General features: G+C 30.2%; 2 protein-coding genes and 1 long non-coding RNA gene across 6 annotated transcripts; 2 read left to right on the plus strand and 1 right to left on the minus strand.

Annotated features, from left to right (window-relative positions):
• Positions 1-5,338: 5,338 nt before the first annotated feature.
• On the plus strand, positions 5,339-10,421 carry LOC103845087 (pumilio homolog 12). Of its 4 annotated transcripts, none has more exons than XM_033282173.1 (6): positions 5,339-7,526; positions 8,105-9,377; positions 9,460-9,623; positions 9,714-9,972; positions 10,052-10,171; positions 10,256-10,421. In XM_033282173.1, the coding sequence occupies exons 2-5, from the start codon at positions 8,202-8,204 to the stop codon at positions 10,160-10,162; spliced, it is 1,710 nt and encodes a 569-aa protein (XP_033138064.1). In that variant the 5' UTR covers positions 5,339-7,526; positions 8,105-8,201; the 3' UTR covers positions 10,163-10,171; positions 10,256-10,421. The 4 variants fall into 4 exon arrangements, with proteins under 4 accessions (XP_033138064.1, XP_033138063.1, XP_009120163.1 ...); XM_009121915.3 differs by having other exon boundaries at positions 5,341-7,526; positions 8,112-9,377; XM_033282174.1 differs by lacking the exon at positions 5,339-7,526 and adding an exon at positions 7,604-7,622 and having other exon boundaries at positions 8,112-9,377.
• A 234-nt stretch (positions 10,422-10,655) lies between these two features.
• On the plus strand, positions 10,656-11,878 carry LOC103845088. The gene has a single exon (XM_009121916.3). It carries the CDS (start codon positions 11,428-11,430, stop codon positions 11,725-11,727), a length of 300 nt encoding a protein of 99 aa, XP_009120164.1. The 5' UTR covers positions 10,656-11,427; the 3' UTR covers positions 11,728-11,878.
• Positions 11,879-13,567: 1,689 nt separating this feature from the next.
• LOC117128987 lies at positions 13,568-18,193 on the minus strand. The gene is made up of 2 exons (XR_004452531.1): positions 17,790-18,193; positions 13,568-17,712 (listed from the first exon to the last, which is right to left on the minus strand). It is a non-coding gene; the product is annotated as an uncharacterized LOC117128987 (long non-coding RNA).
• Between the last annotated feature and the right edge of the window lie 3,983 nt (positions 18,194-22,176).

Raw genomic sequence — 22,176 nt, forward strand, 5'->3', positions numbered from 1 at the left:
TCTTAAATACTAAAACCTAAACAATAATCATAAATCTTGAATCCAAATATTAGAGTATTTTTGATTGAGCATTTTTTTTTTCTTTTTTTGAGCAAAGATTGAGCATATATTTTTTTTAAATAGTAGCCAACTTAGAATATTTCAAGAAATTTCGCTTAAAAGTATCATATTGGTGTAAATATAAAGACTATCTAATTATATATGTAATTATACTGCTGATTTTATTTTATATATTTAAATTAGGAACTAAATGGAGTGAAATGGAGGGTTGATCGCTATGGTAACCCCGTATGTTATCATCTCTCACGAGGATCAGATGCTCATGTTTATTAGTATGATCATATCATTCTCTGGTCAAAATCACATGACTCAAGCCTGAAGAATTGTCAGGTACTCCAATCAATGGTGAATACTTGGAATGACGCTTTATTACATCTATAAATTTGGTTTGTTAAACTTTTAAATTCACCTTCTCTGTTTTGGAAAATAAATTGTCTATTTGAATTTTAGGGTCTGCTGTAGCGATGATTCACAAACTCTCAACAATGGGATCATCACAAGATAATCAAGAACATATAGAGTCGTCTAAAGTAGATAATCTTCTTCTTGCATAGCTTACATAATTCATCAAATTTAACTTTTTTTTTGTTTGTTTGTCAAATGTTATTTGTGTCTTTGTCTAGTAGATATGTTTCTTACTTTGTGATTACAAATTAAACTCGAGAGTTTAGATTTTTTGGTCTCTCGTTTGCCTTTATTTTGAAGAAGTGTGAAACTTATGATGGTCCACAAAACTAGTCAAATAACACAAGCTTCTAATTGGGGTTTCATGTGGGACAAATCCAAGTTGAAACCCTCCAAAACTTTTGTACTATTTTAACATCTCTGTTATTTTTTTTACTTCTTTTTTTGGTTAAAATTGAGACTTTTGGCATATAATAAGAAAACTTTCAGCAGAGTATCTCAACTTAAATTAAATAAAAATATATTATTGTTCGATTATGAATATTTCAAAACGAGAAAAAACTCAATTGAAAATATCACAAAACGGTGAAAAATTCAGTCCAAAATATCTCAAATAATATATTTTGACTAATTTCTCATCACTCTAAGATATCTAATGATATTAGATCATTATTTTATTTACTTTTTAGAACTACTAATTTATTATAAAATTTTTGCACTAGATCCATTTCCATTTTAGTTTTTATCATGATAACTCAAACATTAAAATAACTAAAATAAGAACTTGCTAGATACTCACAAGATACTATGAAAAATAATTTGCATAACATTATTGGTCAAATTGTTTTAAAAAAATATTGAAATTCAATAGTTTTATATAAGTAAACTTAAAATAACTGAAATAAAAACTTGCTACATAATCACAAAATACTACGAAAATATTTGGCATTATATTATTAGTCATTTTCTTAGAAGTATCTTGAAATTTAATAGTCTTACACGAGGGTTGCGCTCGTTGCGGGACTTAACCCAACACATAGTAAAAACTATATAAAGTAATGATATTGGAATTACGAAATTTTATTATTTTTAGAGTTATTAATTTACAAAAAAAAAATTTATATTTTAAAATATATTTTTAATAAAATAAGATAAATAGTTTATTTTGTCGTGTATATGTTAATTAAATTATTAAAATTAGACTTTTATTATTTTTGTTATACTATTTGGTGTATACAAAATATGTTTCATAGAATTTAAATGTAGTTTTTAGATATAATTTGACCTAATATTTTCAAAATATATTGATGTGTTAAGAAAAATAAAGTTCAATTTCATTGTGAATGTAAAATAAATAATACATGATTTTTTTGTACATATATAAACATTGTATGTATGAATTATTAATTTATGATTTTAATGGATTATATAGATACATAGAATTTTCTAAAAAAAGATATTATCTTATTTTTTCGATTTGTGTCATATTTTGAACCAGGCAAATTCGAGACCGAAGAAATTTATTAATTTACTATGTTTGTAACTGATCGAGTATTAATTTATAGTATTTGTACCGTATAACTGAACTTAAATAAAATTAAAAAACACCGAAAGAATATCTTAAAGTGAAAACAATCATAAAACTATAATGTTTACAAGAGATGATGGGTAGTGAAGATGAGAGAAAGGAAACTACAATGGTTTTGTTTTATTTATTTATATACATCATTACAAGAGACTAGAATTCTTGTCCGCGCTACGCGCGGATTGTATCTTTTTTTTTTGTCATCAACTTTACAGACTCATATAGACTCTGTGAACCAAACTGGGAGATCTTGATCCATGTGAACTACAAAAGACGTTTCCTTCCTAGCGCTACGGGCTAAGCTATCCGCCTTCTTGTTATGCGTTCTTGGTACATAGATAATCTCTGCGTGGGAAAAACTCTCTTTCAAGCTGTTTATATCCTCCAAATAACTTGCAAATGCTGGTCATTCCTCTGGTGCTGAAACGCGCGGATTGTATCTTATAAACTTATTTTACATCTTTATTATTATTATTTTTGAAGCTCATTTTACATCTTTATATATTTGAATATTTTATACCATTTTACTTTTCAAAAAATTAAAATATCTAAGGTAATGTGTAATTATATGGTGATGGATTTGAGTTTTCGTTGTGATTTTTTGAACTGATAAATTTCACTTTGTTTTTTATTTTACATTTATGTAATTTCTCAGCTGTTATTTTTTTGATCGGGTGTTAATTATAAATCTATTAACTATTTTAAAATAGGAGAAATAGTATATAATAGTGTTTGGTAAATGTTTCATCCAAAAAATTGTATATCCATCAAATATAAAATATTTAAATTTTTGTTTTAATCCAAATTTTTAATGCTCTTATACTTTGAAAAATAAACTGTTTTAACTTAATAGTTTGACTTTTTTTTAAATTATTCATATTACCAAACTACTGGAAAAAAATATAAATTTAGTTTTATTATATATTTTAAGTTATCTCTCAGCTAAAATTTCACTATTTATTTTATAACATTTTTGGAATAAATTATTTGTATATGTTTATACATTATTTTATTTTAAAAACTATTTGTTTCATCATTTTTTTGTGCCAATTTGAATTAATGATTCATTTAACTTTCTTAATTATATAGTATAGATGTAACAAAATTATGTGAAAGTCGAACATATTTTTAAAATGATAGGGTAGACATATTTTTTTTAAGGAAGTTGTGTTGGAGATGAGAGAATCATCAAGGAGGTGTGGTAGTTAGCTTCGGTCACTGTTGTTTAGAGTCAAGTTTGAGAAACTGGTGTTCATGTTATTACCATATTTCTTTTTCTTGCCTGATTTTATTATTTGCCCAATCAATGTGCTTCTAAAACAGATTTTGCATTCAAACGAAACTTTATTGGTTTGTTCAAGCGTGCTCACATTACTTTTCAAGTATGCTAAATCATTTTAAGATCTTAGTAACTATGACCATTCTAAATCTTTTGAAGATCTTAGTAACTTTGACCATCTGGAGCCAGGACTTTGGGATGCAACTTATTGGGAATGCTTGCTCGAGCTGAATTACTTGACTTTCGTTTGATGTAAAACTCTTTCGATATATTAAGATACATGAAAAATACACCCTTCAATGTTAACCTTTAGGACATTCTACTTACATTGAATAAATTATCCTATCATGTGCTGCTCCTTTCCAATGTTGCAAGTTCTCAATGGTCTACTTAGTAGAAGCACTCCCTATGAGATTGGAGTGTCATAAGCTCCGGTAATCCTGCCAGAGCTTCATCTTCTCCAGCTTCTCATGCTCAAGGAAACAGTTCACGAATGTACACATTAGACTATATGCAATAAGATTTTTAGGCAGGTGATAACCGATTTTACTTAAAGCTAATACATCAATTAAATTTAAAGCTAAAGCTACAAAATCTACAGGTTAAACTTAAAAAAAAAAAACAAAAGATCCAAAGCTACATCCTATACCATTCAACCCCATCATATAGAGATGAAGAACGAAAGAAGAGAAAAAATAATAGAAAGAACCTCAAAGAATTCACTTTTCTTTGTCATCGGCATGGAGTACGGAAACGTTGGATACACAGCTTCTAAACTCTGAACTTTCTGGTTTGCGTAATTTCTGGAATTCATGAACACTCTCGGCTCTGGCTGAAACCAAAAGCTGGGATTTAGACAACTCACTAATAGTTTTTGAACCATGTCATGTGGCAGTTGAGGAAGAGTGACTTCTGCGAAAAGACATATGTTATCCTTAAATTGAGTCTCCTAAGTATCACAATCTTTCTTCAAGTTATTTTTAAAATGTATCACAAAGTCTTTTGCCATGTACACACTCTCTGGCTCAAATTTGTCGAATCCAACCTTCTTCAAGACCACTATCCTCCAAGTTTCAGTCTCTCGCGCACGGAAGACATTATGGTTCATCCATTTTCAAATTTTTAACATCTCCAAAAAGAAAAGAAAAACAGAGCTAATAATTTTCCATTAACTGCAAAAAGTTCAGACGCAAGCACATTCAAATGTATTCATAACATAACATAATGAAAAATAAATGAGCTAAAAATACAAAATATTGTACTTGATTGAGTTGTCGAGCTCTTGCGCAGTTGCGCAATCACAGCTCCATGGAAATAAACGTGTTACCATGGTGGTAATCGTTCCTTTCACCATTTTCTCTTGATTTCAGACATGAAACCAATCAAAGCTCAATGGAAATGAAAATCTCATAGAGAATTTTTGTAACTATAAATGTCGTAACCTTGTTATTTTTTCAAAAGCATCAGATCGAAACTGGACCCGGCTGTAGATAGCTTCGCCAGAAAAGTTGCTTAGCCAGAAAAGTTGCTTAGCCACGCATGCATGGAAGCCGGTGGCGACCAACTGTGAGAGAAATTCTGGCTGCAGAAAGATACATCGGCATATTTATATGGAGCTAGTAGAATTAGTGGAAGATGGCAGTTATAGATCTAGGTAACTAAGGAAATTATAAGATTTATGATGACTATTGATTTTTCTTTAAACTGTAGAGAACATATAGAGAAAAGGCATGGGACAGTGAGGAAAAAGATCAGCTGATCTGGGTCATATTTAATCTCTTGAAAATTTGTTGTTTAAAGAAAATGGGATTCATTGTAATATGATTAGGGAACGGGCTTCGATTAAGGTTGGATTTTATTTAGGCTTGTTAAACTAAAAGTGATGTATAATTTTGATTGGATAGGAATATTTTTGCTGATGTGGCATACCTTAGAAATCTCTAAATTAGTTCCTTTTATATAGTAGATATATTGTTATTCGAAAGTTATCTTTTCGTAGGGTATATTGCTAAGTTATTTTCTCAAGCAATTAACAAAACAAAAGGGTTTCTCAAAACTTCAATGTATCTGAATTTACTAATTCATCTAAAATTATGTCGATATTTTTTTACTTAAAAGGGTGAAACACCGCAAGTAAAGGCGTTCCAAGTTGATGATGAAATTAAGGTGAAAGGCAACAGTTTATAAGTCTTTTTCGAAAACTTCTTTCAAAGTTCTGATTTGTTTAGTGCTCAACTTTTCATTTATAACTGAATGACCTGAAATAGTTTGAATTGTGGCCATTAACACGGGATAAATCAATATCTATATCTATATAATGGGTATCGAATTTAGGATAATAATTAGCAGATTTTTATTTAGTTTCAAATTTCAACTCATTTTATGAAATATTTAAAGTGGTTTTTTTTTAAAAAAAGTTTAAATGATATAGAAAGTTTAAATTATAAGCAAGGGCAATTCTTTTAAATAACCCTTTTAAGTGTTGTCACTAAAATAGCTTAAAAATGATCAAAATAATTTTTTATTTTAATATTTTTTTATTTTTTAAAAAAATTTGAAACTTCACCCTCAAAACCCTAATCTTTAATTTAAACCCTAATCCTCGATTAATTAACTCTATGGTATAAATGTATATTTACTTTTTAATGTAATCTTTTTGATCATTTTCCTCTTTAAATATTATTTTTGTAAAAATAAACTAAAAATGATTATCCAATGAAAGTTCTCTATAAGTAACACATACATTTGTTATAAATTATAGATAGCTTACTATATATATTTAATAAATAAAAATATGTATGTCATATTCCTCAATCATATTTTATACGGATATGTATTATATTATTTAAGTGTTAAACCCAAAAATGATATGATGCATGTTGTTGAAAATTAAACAAGAGAAAAAAAATACGAGTTGTCAAGTATCTCAATTTCACAATGTTTTATAAATAATAAAAATACGAATTGTCATATCTCTTAGCCATTTTTATATTGTTTTGTGAATTTTATCTAAGTGGCAAACCTAAACTCTTATAATACATATTATTGACAAAAAATACATCAATCATCACGTATTAATTTTTTAATACTTCATTTAAAAATATAACTTGCCATATCTCTCAATTTGTTCAAGTGTAAATTAACCCCAAAATTATCGTAATGCATGTAACTCCAGCAATAATGGATCACAAGTCACAATAAGAAGAAAAAAATTGTTCAAACTTTGCGTAGCATTCACATTTAAATATTTGTGCAAAAAAAAAACCTTGCAAAGATTCATTTTCTCTTTTATATACTAGAAACATAATTAAATATGGAGTGTGTACAAAAGAGTCTTTTAAAGTGTTTGTAGAAATATACGTTATAAAACGTGTATAGAAGTGTACATAACTACGTGTATGTATGTATATACACACATAGAGAGAAGAAGAAGAAGAAGGAACAGAGAGCCAATAAATAAAAGGAAAGAAAAAAGGGACAGAAACGTACCCAAAAGAAGTAAGAGAGAGACTTATGAGTTGTGACCCAAAAGACCTTTCCATTTTCATGCATCTTTACTTCCTTCTTCTCATCTTCCCTCCCTATTTTCTTCTCATTTAATTCAATTTAATTTAATTTAATTTGTACCCACTTACCTTAAATACCCACTTCTCCATATATATTCAGCTAATTAACTCTTAACTTAATTCACCTCAACAATAAAATTCAGTTCTCCTATTTTTATATAAGTAAATAAATTAAAAGACCACTATTTCTTTCATCGTCTAATTTTGTTTTTATAACATAAAAATGTTTCAATCTTTTTTTTTTAACTTAAATTCTTAATATTTGTCCTTCTTCTTCTTCACGCCGCCTACCTATATATATATAAAGAAACACTCTCTCTGTCTGTCTCTAGTAATTCTCTCTCCCTGGCACTCTCTTTACATTTTCCTCTCAATTTTCCTAGAAACCTTTTCTTTCTTTTTTTTTCATTTTCATCCGATTTCATATCTCAGTATTGTTCTCTCTTCTTCTTCTTCATTATTTTTTTCCTGTTTCTGAAAAATGGTTTCTTTTTCTCTTTATGGTTTTTAATTTATCTTTTGTTTCCTTTATTTCTCTCTTTGCGTGTGTGAGATTGTTCTCCTCCCTCATTACCTTTTGCCGATTGGTGATTTTTCTTATATGTGAATCTTTGCTTCTTCAACCTCACTGGTAAAACACTTTCTCTTTCACATTGTTATCACTAATTTTTTTTTATTTTTATGGTTTTAAATCGGAAGCTAAAGATCGGATTTTTCTTTTGTGATTGTGAGTTTTTTCTCTTCATAATTTCTTTTCATGGTAGTTGATCATCGTACATTATCTCAGAACTGATCTTCTTCTCTAAGATTTGTGAGTGATCGGTGGAGAGTTTCTCCTGATGATCGTTTTGTGTTCTTGTTTCTGTGTTAAGGACTCATCATGATTCATGTTGATTGTGTTTGTGTTTGATCTCTCACACTGCTGCAATAAAAAAAAGATTTAATTGTAAATGCGAGTGATTTAGCTTTCTGAAATTATCTTGTAAGACAAGACAGTGGTGTTGTGTTTGCTGATTAGTGGTGGATTCGTATCTCAAAGTTCTGTTTTTGATGTTTTTTTTTCTAAGCACCAACCAATGTTGTTTTTACAATTGTTTACACTTTAAACTAAGTTATTTTGTCTGTTTCTTACATCCAGCTTTCACACAATAGTTTCGTTGGTGTAGTTTCATTCAAACTCAAGTGTTTTTCTTTTTTTTTTGGTTTCACCTATCAGCACTTTAAGTTCTTACATCATCAGAGGAGTTGAAAGGTTCGGGTTTGTCCATCAGTTGAGTGGTGTATAAACTATATATCGACCTTGAGGATGGATCAGAGAAGATATGAGGCAGAGTTTGATGAATTTGAGAAGCTTCTTCTAGAGATTCCCAAAGTTACTTCAGGAAACGACTACAGCCCTTTCCCTCCTCTATGTTATAGCTCAAGCAGATCATCCTTCCAAGAACGAAACCTTCATCTTCCCGGTGACTACGCATTCACATCTTCCCTTGCTGAATCAAACTTCAACTTTGGAATCTCAAATCAAACTCCGGAGAACCCCAACCTTATATCCATTCCTTCTTACCACTCTCCACCTTGTGTATATGCAGACAAGTTTGATTCAAGAAAACAACTCGATTCTCAAATGCGTAGGAACCTTCAACACCTTGGTTGCTTTTCAAATATCTCACCTCCTCAGCCGCAGCATTACAACATGCCATCCTCTCTGTCTCATCATCCATCTTTGGATCAGTCGCATCATCAGCTGGAAGAACAGTACCTCTATCGCCGACCTCAACAGTCTAACAGAAACTTGTTCTGTAATGGAGAAGATGGTGATGAATTTGTGAGGAGTTTAAGGAAGAAGATGTACTATCCGGAGAAGCTTCTAGTGAGATCACCTCTCGGTGTAAACACAGCTAAAGTCATCAAGTACGGTCTCGGAGAAGAAGACTCACAAAACAGAAGAGTTCGGTTACAGAACCATCACCAACTCGATGAAGAAGCAGATCTCTCAACCAGCCTCAACAGTCTAACGTTGCATCCTCCAAAGTACTACTCTCTAGCAGAGGCAAGAGGGAAGTTCTATTACATGGCGAAAGACCAGCACGGTTGCCGCTTCCTGCAGAGGAAGTTTGCTGAGGGAGATGGGAACGATATCGAAACGATCTTTAACGAGATCATTGACTATATCAGCGAGCTTATGGTTGATCCTTTTGCTAACTATCTAGTTCAGAAGCTGCTTGAAGTATGCAACGATGATCAGAGGATGGTGATTGTTTGTTCCATTGCTAGAAAGCCAGGATTGATTATCAAAATCTCTTGTGATATGCACGGGACTAGAGTTGTTCAAAAGATCGTTGAAACGGTTAAGAGACAAGAGGAGATCTCGATCATCATATCTGCTTTGAGGCATGGTGGCATTGTGACTCTGATGAAGAATGTAAACGGTAACCACGTTGTTCAACGGTGCTTGCAGTATTTGTTACCTCACTGTAAGAAGGTAACAACTTGCTTCACTGTTTTTTTTTTTTTTTTAAATAAAAGATTCAGATGTGACCCTTTTCTTTTCTTTCTCTCTTCAGTTTCTTTTTGGAGCTGCGATGACTCATTGTGTTGAGCTTGCAACTGATAGACATGGATGTTGTGTGCTTCAAAAATGTATTGGCTATTTCGAAGGAGAACAAAAAGATCGCTTAGTCTCTAAAATTGCCTCCAATGCTCTACTCCTCTCTCAAGACCCTTTTGGGTTTGCACCTTTCCTCTTTTGAGTTTTTTTTATAACCATTTGCTTGTAGATTATGGAGATATAACATGCAGACTTTTTTTTATATGGCAGGAACTACGCTCTTCAATATGTATTTGAGCTACAACTTGAATGGGCTGTCAACGAAATCCTCAAGCAACTAGAAGGGAACTACACCGAGTTGTCTATGCAGAAATGTAGCAGCAATGTGGTTGAGAAGTGTCTGACACTAGCTGATGACAAACATCAAGCTCGCATCATCAGAGAACTCGTAACCGATGGTCGTCTTGATCAAGTTATGTTGGATCCTTACGGAAACTATGTCATTCAAGCAGCTCTTAAGCAATCCAAGGTATCATAAAAAAGAATAAAAACAAATCAGAATTGTTGGTTGATTTAGATTCAGTATCTAAATGATGAGATTGTTACAGGGGACTCTACATGGTATTTTGGTCGAGGCTATTAAGGTTTATGTCTCATCTCTTCGTACCAATCCTTACGGTAAAAAGGTCCTCTCTGCACTTAACAACTCGAAGAAGTAAATCAGCCAGGTAAGAATATCCTAGAAACTGAAACTGTTTTTGTGTCTTGGCTATACAATTAATATGTTGTTTCTTTTCTTGGAAATAATACAGATTTGTACCAAATGTGTTGGCCTGTGTTGTTGGTAAAGTTACCTTGTAAATGTAATGTGTAATAAGAGTAGAATTCGCATGTTTGTGGTTTAAAAGATCCAAAGAGACAGAAGATTCAAAGAACGGTATTAATCTAATTTACATTCATCTATGTTTTGAAAGATCATATTAAATGCTTCTATTATGCATAAAAAACGGAAAATTATATTAATTATGATAAATGCCCCTTAAAACTGATTTTTCATCCAAGAAATGACCAAAAATATCAAAATGTTTCAGTTTCGTAATTGTGGTACGGTTTCTTGGAACAGAAGTTTTTGAATAAAAAAGAGGAGTAATGAATAACGAGTCAAGATTCAAAAGATAGTCATGGGTTTCATACGTGTTGGATACTGAAAATATTTGAAATAAATTAGTTTAATAAGATAAATAAAGTGTGACGATCGTGCCCAACAAGATGAATTGATCGTGACACGAATTTAATAAAGTCTTCAATATTGAAACCCCCACAACTTACGGGCGATGATGACTGAGTCAACATGTGAAAATCACTTAGGTGAAGAGTCAAAGCTTTGGTTCATTTGGTTTACAACTTTGGTAACTAAAATGAAAGAGTTCAGTTACATTCAATATTCAATCATATATTTCTCAATTTATTCATTTTAAATTCAAATTAGTATTTCATTTTTAGTTTTTTAAAGAAAGATGCAAATCAATTTTAATTTATGATTGATTCTTTTTGGACTTTTGTAAACAGAACAATATCTTTTCATAACCGAATTGGTACCTTTTAATATAAAAAATAGGAACTACTTATAATTTAATAGTAGTTGGTTTGTGATGTTTTCATTTTTTATTTGAATTCAATTTTTAATCAAATACGATTCAATTTTTAATCAAAAGTGCCAATGATTTTTTAATAAAAATCAAATTTGTGTTCATTAAAAAGATAAAAACTCGTCCTCTACTTTTTAAATCACAGATTCTAAGAAAGTACCAAAACTAAAGTAACTCTTTTAAACCAAATTTGTCTTTTTTTTTAAATACTGGCGGTAAATCGATTCGGTAATAAAAATTCTGTTACCATTTTCCTTTATTTAAGTTTATACAGAACGCATAGTACACACCCACAGAGAGACAAATCAAAGAGATCGATCATTGTGCAGAGAGACATGGTGTTCCGCGGCGACACGGTGATGTCCGTAGCCCATGTATCGGCGGAGATGTTTCAGCGTTTACGGTGGATCCCGCCATCCGATCGAATCAGAAGCGGCGAGATGTTGCAGCTCGTCTGCTGTTTTCCGCTTCAACAGTTAGGTCGGTTCATGTTAGTGTTCTGGAATTATATATGTGTTCCACCTCCAGAGATTCTTTATTTTGATGATGATCTTGATAACGATGATGTTTATGGATCATCTTCTTCGTCTTCCATTGCTAATCATCATAACTACTATCATCTTCGTTTGGAGTGACCAAAAATTTTCATATTTTCTGATTTTTTTTACTTGTAAAATGTTTTCTTTTTTCCCCCTTTTTTGTATAGAAAAAAAATCTTTGTGGTGTTTTCTTTCGTGGGATTGTTGGATAAATTGGAGTATGTTTCTCAATCCTTGTTTACAGAAATGAGGAGTTCTTGAGTATTTGGTGAATGCATAGAGGTTAAGATTTCATCATTTTAGGAGCCAGATGAGCTTGTTTTGATGTATTCTTTTGTATAAATCTTTGTTCTTTTCATGTAGATCATCAATTAACTCTGAGTTTATTCTATGTTTAGCTAGTTGAGCACCTTTAGTTTGTTTAAATCTTTGTCTTTTTAATCTTGGTTGATAGAGATTAGTCAAGCAATTCAAGTTTATTTTGTTTGCCAATATATGGCAATATCAGTTTGATCTAAAAATGTCTTTCAGAGTATTTAATCATATGATTTAATGATGCATATTGGGAGGGTAAAGAATAAGGATCTAGAGAGATCCTCAAGCTTAATACTCCATTAGATAAAAAAAAAAAATTGTGGAACACTGTTTTTTCGATAATTAATTTTAGATGTTACTATGGTAATGCATACTTTTACGTTACCAGAAACTATTGTGGATGATAAAGTTCAGTTCAGATAATGTTCTTCTTGTGTAAAAGACCATCATTTGTGAAGCAGGGTGGTCTTGAGATAAAGTAATGTATACTATTATCAAATTCATTTAGGTTCAGTTTTCTGTTTAATTATGAAACCTTTATTGTGTGTCTGAGATAATGTGATATTCTACTACTAAAGTTCTTGGTGGGCTTTTTCTTATGTTTGAAAAGTTTAAAGGATTCCAATTCAAGTTCTTTTTGTAGCCATTTTCCATGGAAGAAAGGTCTCTTTTGCTTAAAAACGTGAAAGGTTAGAGTGTTACCAATTAAGGGGGCGACTGGTTTTTCTGCTATCACCCGCAAACGCAGCTTTTGCGGTTGGTAGCGGTTGTCGGCGGTTTGCAACAATCACTCAAATCGCTCTAAACCGCTTCAAACCGCTCTGAATCTCATAAATTTAAAAGCTGGCTCCAGCTAGCGTTTGCGGTTGCGGGAGGGTAAATTTTTTTTCTTTTTTTTAAACAATATATATACAAAAGTAAAAATATTTAATAACAAATTTAAAATTTAAATTATGAAAATATTAAAATATATCTATTATATTTTAATTAATATTATAAAATTTTATAATAAAAACAATTTCAATAAATTTTCAAAAATTAAAATTATAACTTTCTAAATATAAATTTTATATTTATTATAATTTTATGATTTTTGATATTTTTATAATTATATTAAATGTAAATATTGTTAATTTATTATTTGACTGTTACCGCTTTTGGTAGTTAACCAGTCATAAGTCACCCGTAAACGCACCAATTTTTAACCGCAGTACCAATCGTACAAATCTCTTAAAACAGCTAGAAACCGCAACCGCCCGCAACCGCAAACTCCTGAAACCGTAATCGCAACCGCTGCGTTTGAACCAGTCAGACCCTAAAACAGATCCGAACTTCACAATCTTGTAAAAACATCCACTATTTCACTCTTAATACTTCTTCCTTTAGTTTAACTAAAGTGTTTTGTTTTTGTTTTACAAGATATAAATATTAGGCTTTAAATGGTGACCAAGAAAAAGAGAACGAACATTATGTTTCTTATCATTCCTTAAATTTTTTACCATTCATGAGAAATATGTTTTCATTTTTATTCTTCTTCGTTCTTTAGTTTGTAGATAATTATAAAACAAATCTATTCTTTATTAATTTTGATAAGGAACCATCATTCCTCATTATTTCTAAAATTTTATTTATACTCATTTTTTTGTTTCTATTTTTTTTTAACACTGTTTAATTCAAACATCAGAGGAACAAAGTTTCAGTAGGTGATATAAGTAAAGCTTCTATTATTCCTACGATGGTTACCAGTCAAACTTTTTCGATAGAATGACCGATTTATTTCCTAATTTATCGTCACGGCTATACCAGTTAAAGTCGATATTAGTTGGTTAAACAAGTCTACCTTGGGCCAACCGGCCCAAATCCTTGCGAATACGTTCCATAAGAAATTGAAGCAAAATAAACTCTTTTTCAAGACTCTTTGTTGTGTGGCTTGCGTCCAACAAAATAAACGTATAGTATGTAATTGCTAAAGCCGGCCCAGTACAAGCAACCATGGCTTATGCGAAGCCTTTAGACTTATAGGCTCCATTTTTTATTTTTGGTTAAGAAAACCTTTTGGATTTTTCCTTCTTTGTTCAGAATGAATAAATATTATGATTGCTGCTACTTGTGATTCGGAAAATATATCAAAACATGTTTTTTTTAATATGTAAATTATAAAGTTTTGTGGAAACTAAATTTAGCAAGAATTGAAAACTCTAATTTATTGATGAAGACAATCAAGATCATGATCACAGAATGTAACTTTTGAGATTAATCAGTCGGAAGAACTTAAGACCGATTCCTACTTAAACATATCTTTGGTGGATCCTAATTACCTCAACATTATCTAAATCTAGGAGAATTTTTAAGAAGCTCTCATGCTTAAAAGACAGACTCGTGAAATGATGAAACAACACATGCCTTAACAATAATAACCTTTGACTGTGCAATGACGAAGCACAAAAAACTTTTCATCATCAAAGGTCCACAAAATCTAGCTGATGTAAGTACATATTGCATATATGGATATGGCCAGTCCAACTAGGACAAGCTGGATTGACCAGGTTTTAATTAATCTCATTGTAACATTATTGTACGACTCTTAAGGATCGGTCATTAGTCCATTTGAATGTTTCTCTCCAAATTGTCAAGCAAAAATAGGTAGCTATGAAAAATTGAAAATAAATGCTGCCACCTCAAATTATCAGATCATCAGATGCACCCAACAATTCAATAAGCATTGAAGAGATTATCTGAACCGTTGATGTAATCTGCGTTAATCACTTTTGTCTATTTTATAGTGCACGCACGTCAGACAAAGTGTACATTTTTTTGTAATTAGAAAAGACAAGGGTAGTGATTAGCGAGGATGATGGCGCAATTAGTTAAAAGATTTATACTAGTATAACTATATAACTTAAAGAAAGAACCATTGTAAAGGCTCATCTTTTCTACTACCTAGTAGTGACTAGTTACTCAAAGCTATCTAACCAAAATAAAGAATTAATATTTTAACCAGATCTTATAAATTTTTGTTCTTTTTAGTTATTTTTGACTTTTATTACGGGCTATGAACATTATTTTCATGATTTCTGAGTATAATTTAGGTTATAATTACAAGATTCTTTAAGGCATTTCTAATACTAGTATTTTTGAAACCAAAAATGGCAATTGTAAAGGGATAATATTACATTGAGAAGACAGTTTTATGTTTTTTATAACACAATAGAGCAGTTTCTACTACCAAGACAGTTTATTTTAACAACTTTCTTTTTTCTTAACTAAACTAGTTTATTATTAACTATGCATCTGGCTAACTAAACTAGAGTATAGGCGGAAACCTACCTCAGCCGCACATCTTTCTTTCCATCTGACGACCAAGATTACATCTGAACACATTTGACAAAACATATATATGTCTTAATTCCTGACCCTTGGATTTACTGCTGTACTTTTACTATTAATGGCTAATATTCATTTTATCATCTAATCCCACTTCATCTTCTTTATCTGTCTCGGTTCATTTTTTTTTTATCCAGAAAAATCCAAAAACCTTAAACTTCGACCATAAACTCTCTGGATTATTGCTTCTAGCCACTGTCGTGGCTCCTTTTCAGCAAAAGAAGATAACAGTTCCTATCTGGTGGAGGGGAGAATTCTCTGTGGAAGGGAGATTAAGAGATAGATGATTCAGATCCTCTCTGGTGTTGATGACAGAGTTCTCAAACTTGCAGATTTTGGTGTCTGTGATTGTAAAGTTTCGATTTTGGACTCAAGTTACTCCTCTTTTATATGATAGATGATACACTTTAGATTTGTCACATCTTTTGAATTTATACCTCTAGTAAAGTTTCGATCTTGAATCAAGCTTTAATAAAGTTTGTTTTGACTGCTTGGTATACTAACATACTTTTCCAAAAATAATTACGACATGAGCAGATTCCCAGATATTGTGTACACGTGAATGTCTTTACAACAGTGTACATGTGGACATCGTTAAAACATGTACCTTTAAACATAGGAACACGTGGACATGTCGAGCCAAGATCATATCCATGTGATTATTCAATATACTCGTGTACACGAACATGTTGTACATAAAAATAAAAATGCAACATGGACTTTATTTATTTTATCCGAATGAATCAAAATTTAACACGAACATGATGTACGTCTCTAACTTTATCCGAAAGAATCAAATTTTACATAATTAAAACAATTTAGACTTTATTTAAAATTCTCTTGTGACATAAATTTTGTGTATATATGTTTACCATTTGAATATAAAATGTTGAAACTTGTAAATCTATGTTACAAATTTGTAAATGTCTAATTGAATGTTGCACTATGGTAAAATGTACATGTCGATATTGGTAAACAAGTATACATGTAGATATATTCATTGTGGAGCTACTTTTAATATTTCAAGATGTAATACATTTAAAAATGTTTTCTACATTTGTAAAGCCATATTTGTTATCTTTTTGAAATATCCACCTTACATATTTTCATGTGGACAACTATATCAGATTGTGTACGTGTGCAAAATATATCTGAGTGTATAATCTTTTTTTTGATGAGTCATTCTGGTATTTTTTAAAAAAATACGTCTACCTTACACAATATGTATCCATCCGATTATACATATGTACATTACCATCAAAGTGTATATGTGTACACTATGTATCCAAAACAAAATTATACAAAAGCTGAAGGACTAAATTTGCAAACAAGTAACCATGGAGTTTGTTTACTTTATCCAAATGAATCAAAATTTAGCATGAACATGATGTACATCTCCTACTCTATTCGAAAGACTCAAAAGATACATAATTAAAATAATTTAGACTTTGTTTTGAATTCTCCTGTGGCATAATTGTTTTGAACATATATTCACCATATAAACATACAATGTTGAAACTTGTAAATCTATGTTACAAATTCGTAAATGTCTAATTGAATGTTATACCATGGTAAAATGTACATGTCGATATTGGTAAACAAGTGTACATGTAGATATGTTCATTGTTGAGCTACTTGTAATATTTCAAAATGTAATGCATTTAAAATGTTTTATACATTTCTTTGTAAAGCCACATTTGTTATCTTTTTGAAATATCCACCTTACATATTTTTATGTGGACAACTATATCTGACTGTGTACGTGTACAAGATATATATCTGAGTGTACAATTTTCTTCTTGATGAGCCATTCTTGTATTTTTCTTTTTTCAAATATGTCCACTTTACACACTGTATCAGAGTGTACATGGGTACATAATCATCAAATATGTTAAGCCATATTTGTTATCTTTTTGAAATATCCACCATACAAATCCACCATACACAGTTTCATGTGGACAACTATATTAGAGTGCGTACGTGTACAAGATATATATGAATGTACAATCTTCTTCTTGACTAGCCATTTTGTTTTTTTTAATACGTCCACCTTAACCAATGTATCCATCAGAGTGTACATGTGTACATTATCATCAAAGTGTACTCCAAAACAAAATTATACAAAAGCTGAAAGATTAAATGTGCAAAAAAAGTCAAAATTGACCATTGGTGCTTGAGATTCTTCCACCACTGGCGGTAGTCGCTCGTTGGATTCTTCCACCACTGGCGGCTCTGCAAGTAAACAAAGATTTGTTTTTTTTTTCTCCAGAAAAATACAAATAAAACAAAAAAATTCAAAGCACTTACCGGTAGACATCTCGGACGTTCCGTTTAGTGCGTCTCTCACCACCAAAACATCCTCAGCCTCCGTCGTTTCTGCTCCTACAAAAAATCCCAGAAACATCAAATGCATACTCCCTTAAGATCTACAGCAAGCACACAAATGTCGGGGAACTCACCGCCGTCCTTCTCTTTCCCACGCCGGTTGCGTATCCTCGACATCCTTCTCCGAGCAACTTTCTGAGATTCTCTTTTGCCAGAATTCACTGTTGTCTCGCTTCTTCTTTGAGCAACTTTCTGAGAATTGGATGACTAGTGATTTTAGGGATTGTAAAATCAATCGTCGGGAAAAAAAAATAGCATAACCAGATCTGAAAAGAAAAAAAGAACTAAGAAGACAAGAAGATATACAAAAGGTACTTTACTAGTTACTAGATTTTTTAACCGCGCTACGCGCGGATAAGATATTATATGTATTTCTTAATTCTAAAAAATAATGTATAATATTGTATTATATTATTTAAAGAATAAAAAATAAGACTACATAACATAAATATATTTTTTATATTTTCTTTGTGGAAATCATTATGTTGTTTGATTGTTGTACTTAATTCACATATTTGCATAGATATTTGTGATAGATGAATAACTATATTTTTATTATCAGTAAATAATATATATTTATTATATAATATAAGAAAAATAGAATTATTTACTTTTTAACAAACTTGTCTCATGTTGGGGACTCGGTTATAGACATATCATATTCGAATGAAACATTTTTACACTTATCAATCTTTTTAACAATCAAGAAACAAATCTGAATATCAAAATTCATACGATCTCTTTGTGGAATAACTGCTCTGAAGAAATTGAATTTATGTATCAAAAAGGACTGGAAATGGATGTGCATATGTGTTATCTAAGTCAGCTTTACAAAAAACTATTTATAGTTCATATATCATTTATGTCCATCCTATTTTTTTGTCCATCATTTCTTAAACATCTTGAAATAAGTAATGCTAATTAATAATAAACTTTTTGCTCACAAAATAAAAATCAAATTTGTCTAATTATCGCTTAATTTGTCTAACTGATATATGTATTTCTCAATTCTAAAAAATAATGTATAATATTGTATTACATTATTTAAAAAATATAAAATATGACTACATAACATAAATATATTTTTTAAATTTTCTTTGTGAAAATCATTATGTTGTTTGATTGTTGTACTTGGTTCACATATTTGCATAGATATTTGTGATAGATGAATAACTATATTTTTATTATCAGTAAATAATATATATTGATTATATAATATAAGAAAAATAAAATTATTTACTTTTTAAACAAACTTGTCTCATATTGGAGACTCGGTTATAGACATATCATAAACGAAGGAGACATTTTTACAGTTCTCAATCTTCTTAACATTGAAAAAACAAATCTACATATCAATACAATATCTCATACGATCTACTTGTGGAATAACTACTCTGAAGAAATTGAATTTAGGCATCAAAAATGACTGAAAATGAATGTGCAGATATGTTATCTAAGTCTGCATCACAAAGTACTATTCATAGTTATCATTAATGTCTATCCTATTTTTTGTCCACCATTTCTTAAACATCTTGAAATAACTGATGCTAATTAATAATAAACTTTTTGCTGGAAAAAAAATCAAATTTGTCTAATTATCGCTTAAATATTTTATTAATATGGTCTAAGAAGCTTTTAAGTGATATCATAGTTTAATTTATTAGTTTTTTTGTTAATTTTTAGAGGTTTTTGTATTTAAGATTTTTTTTCATATTAAGCTTCTATTTCTTTCACAGAATTGATATATATATATAAAAATTACCATCAAATCAGTTTTACTTATTTATTATTTTGTTTTAACGAAAATACATTTTTTAAATAATTTAATTTAAAATAAAATTATATATTAATTTGCTGTATTTTAACAATTTCATTGATTTAATTAATTTGCTTTGGTGGATAACTTAAAAATTTTCATATGAATCGGGGAAAGCAAGCTTATGTTGTTATATTATATTTATTTTGTGTATATAGAATCTATATATAATGCTAGTGTAATAAAGAAAGAACATTATTTTTTTGTAACTTCAAAAAGATACATTATTACAATTTAAAATGAATCAAAATTTAATAAAATGGTATTTAAATATTTGTAAATCTAATTGTTTAGTTGGATTCTCATGAAAAAAAAATCGATTGGTTAAACAAATGTCTGAAAATTTGTTGTGGTAATGTTTTGTCTATAAATTATAAAATTTATTGAATTAATATATTTAATTATTGCATCCTTAAATAATATTTTATTAAGACATTAGAAAAATATGTTTTGAGTTGTTTTGTCAAATTGTACAAAAATCTATGCTTTTTCATATTTGTAACTTCAAAAAGATACATTATGACAATTTGAAATTAATCAAAATTGAATAAAATGGTAATTAAATATTTGTAAATCTAATTATTTTTTTTATCTTGTTTAGTTGGATTCTCATGAAAAAAAATCGATAGGTTAAACAAATGTTTCAAAATTTGTTGTGTTATTGTTTTGTCTATAAATTACAAAATTTATTGAATTAATATATTTAATTATTGCACCCTTAAATAATATTTTATTAAGACATTAAATAAGTATGTTATGAGTTGTTTTGTCAAAATTTTACAAAAATCTATGCTTTTTCATATTTGTCACGAAAATTTATATGTTAAACTTACTTTTACAAAATTCTTAACTTTGTCACGAAAACAAAAATCTATGTTTTTTCATATTTGTCAACGTTCTCACACTTTCTAAGAATATATTAGCTTAGTCACTTACTTATTTTTTTTTTACAAAACAAAGTATCGGAGTTTTGAAAGTTGAATTCATATTATTGTAAATGTACATAAGAGTTTGTGATTATATACTTAGTGGTTCTTGTATATGTGTCCAAGAAAGTTTCAATGGCTTAGTGGTAAATGTCCTATATATATATCATACTAACCCGGGTTCGATTCTCACCTTTGCATTGTTTTTTATTTTTTACGAAAAATAAATGAGATGACATGGCAATTTTGGATTCTCTGATTGGTTGATTTTTCTATCCTATGTGGACACCCTCTCCATGGTTTATATCCCCCTTTTATTATAGTATAGATGTATATAAATCAGGTTTAATCTTTTATGGGGACCATCACTAATTTTGAATTTCGAAAATCCAATCAAACCAAAATCTTCTAACTAAAAATTAACTTACTAGTTACACTTTTAAAAGGGCTTTTTGAGTCTTTTCACCAAGAAACTGCTTTAATAGCAGAAACTGCCGTAGAGTGATAATAAAATTTGTAAACTGTCTTAGAGTGTAAATCACTCTTGTAAAGGACCCTTTTTAATTGATTTACCAAAATCTCTTTTTTTGGAATCTCATAATGATGCTCTGCTACACTGTTTGACTCGCATTGGCTTCCCCACCATTTGTTAGATTTTTCCTCAATCTTTCTGTCTTTACCATTCGTCGAGATCGAGAATAGACGATACAGACCGTACACATGTATGGTAATCAGTGAGATAACGCCGTCAGAATCTAAACGGCGATTGGCAGTGTGGCACTGTGTTTCCGTTTCCCTTGGTAACGGTGAGCAAACCGAAACAGAAGAGATAACCAACCAACAGCTTCATCGGAAGAGAGAATCTTGTGTCTGCTTCGCCATCATTTACTACAAGTTACGCTTTGACTGAAACTATTTGCCAACAAACAAAAGACAGCATTACTATTCCAAGGCAACTCGTACATATTAACAATATTTATTTCAATTTCTAAAAAAAATAAAAATTGAATGACTGGTCTGAAGCTATGAATCCTAACGCCATGTACATCTTCATAGGGAAAAACCCAGATCATTTTAAATTAACTCTATCGAACATGAATAAAACCTATAATCACTTAGATCACTACTAAATGATCCAGAAGCTATAGCTATTAGGCCAACTCTTCGTTATTCGATTTCTCGAATTACACCACTACAAGTCTTTTGTGTACAATTTTTTTCTTTTTATGCTTTTGAAGTTGATCATCAAATTTTACAAAGCCAACCCAACAGAAACGTCACTCGTTTTATAGATAAGCTGCTTTACATTTGCTCATTTCTTTATAGCTACCTTGTTTTGTAGAATACCCATCTTGAAAGCAGTGTACTAGTAATCTATTGGGTGATAACAGAATAAGTAGTAATATGTATATATACACATTGGTGTTTGTTTGTGATAAAAGAATGATTAGTTGTTTAATAGTATGTAGCTATAAAAAGAATAAGCTAAGATTAGACAAGTAGCATGATGGGTCAAACAAATTTTTTTAAATTTTACTGATAAAGTTGACGCTTTGTGCTAGTGCAGGACTTTGTTCTCGTTTCTTTATTTTAACTTTATTGGCATCGTTCGATACAATGTTTCAGAACTTATTCGTTTCAAAATAATAATTTAACAGAAAGAGACACTAATAGTAAAGAGAATATATGCTTAAAAAGTACGCAAAATTAAATTTTGAT

Source organism: Brassica rapa, chromosome A10, assembly GCF_000309985.2.
Source record: "Brassica rapa cultivar Chiifu-401-42 chromosome A10, CAAS_Brap_v3.01, whole genome shotgun sequence".
In the NCBI taxonomy this organism is placed as follows: domain Eukaryota; kingdom Viridiplantae; phylum Streptophyta; class Magnoliopsida; order Brassicales; family Brassicaceae; genus Brassica; species Brassica rapa.

Bases quoted from the DNA above. Each gene is read 5' to 3' on its own strand.
- LOC103845087 (XM_033282173.1), top strand. From the start codon at position 8,202: ATGGATCAGAGAAGATATGAGGCAGAGTTTGATGAATTTGAGAAGCTT. The intron at 9,378-9,459 runs GTAACAACTTGC...TTCTCTCTTCAG, and splicing joins TGTTACCTCACTGTAAGAAG to TTTCTTTTTGGAGCTGCGAT. The intron at 9,973-10,051 runs GTATCATAAAAA...AGATTGTTACAG, and splicing joins CAGCTCTTAAGCAATCCAAG to GGGACTCTACATGGTATTTT.
- LOC103845088 (XM_009121916.3), top strand. From the start codon at position 11,428: ATGGTGTTCCGCGGCGACACGGTGATGTCCGTAGCCCATGTATCGGCG.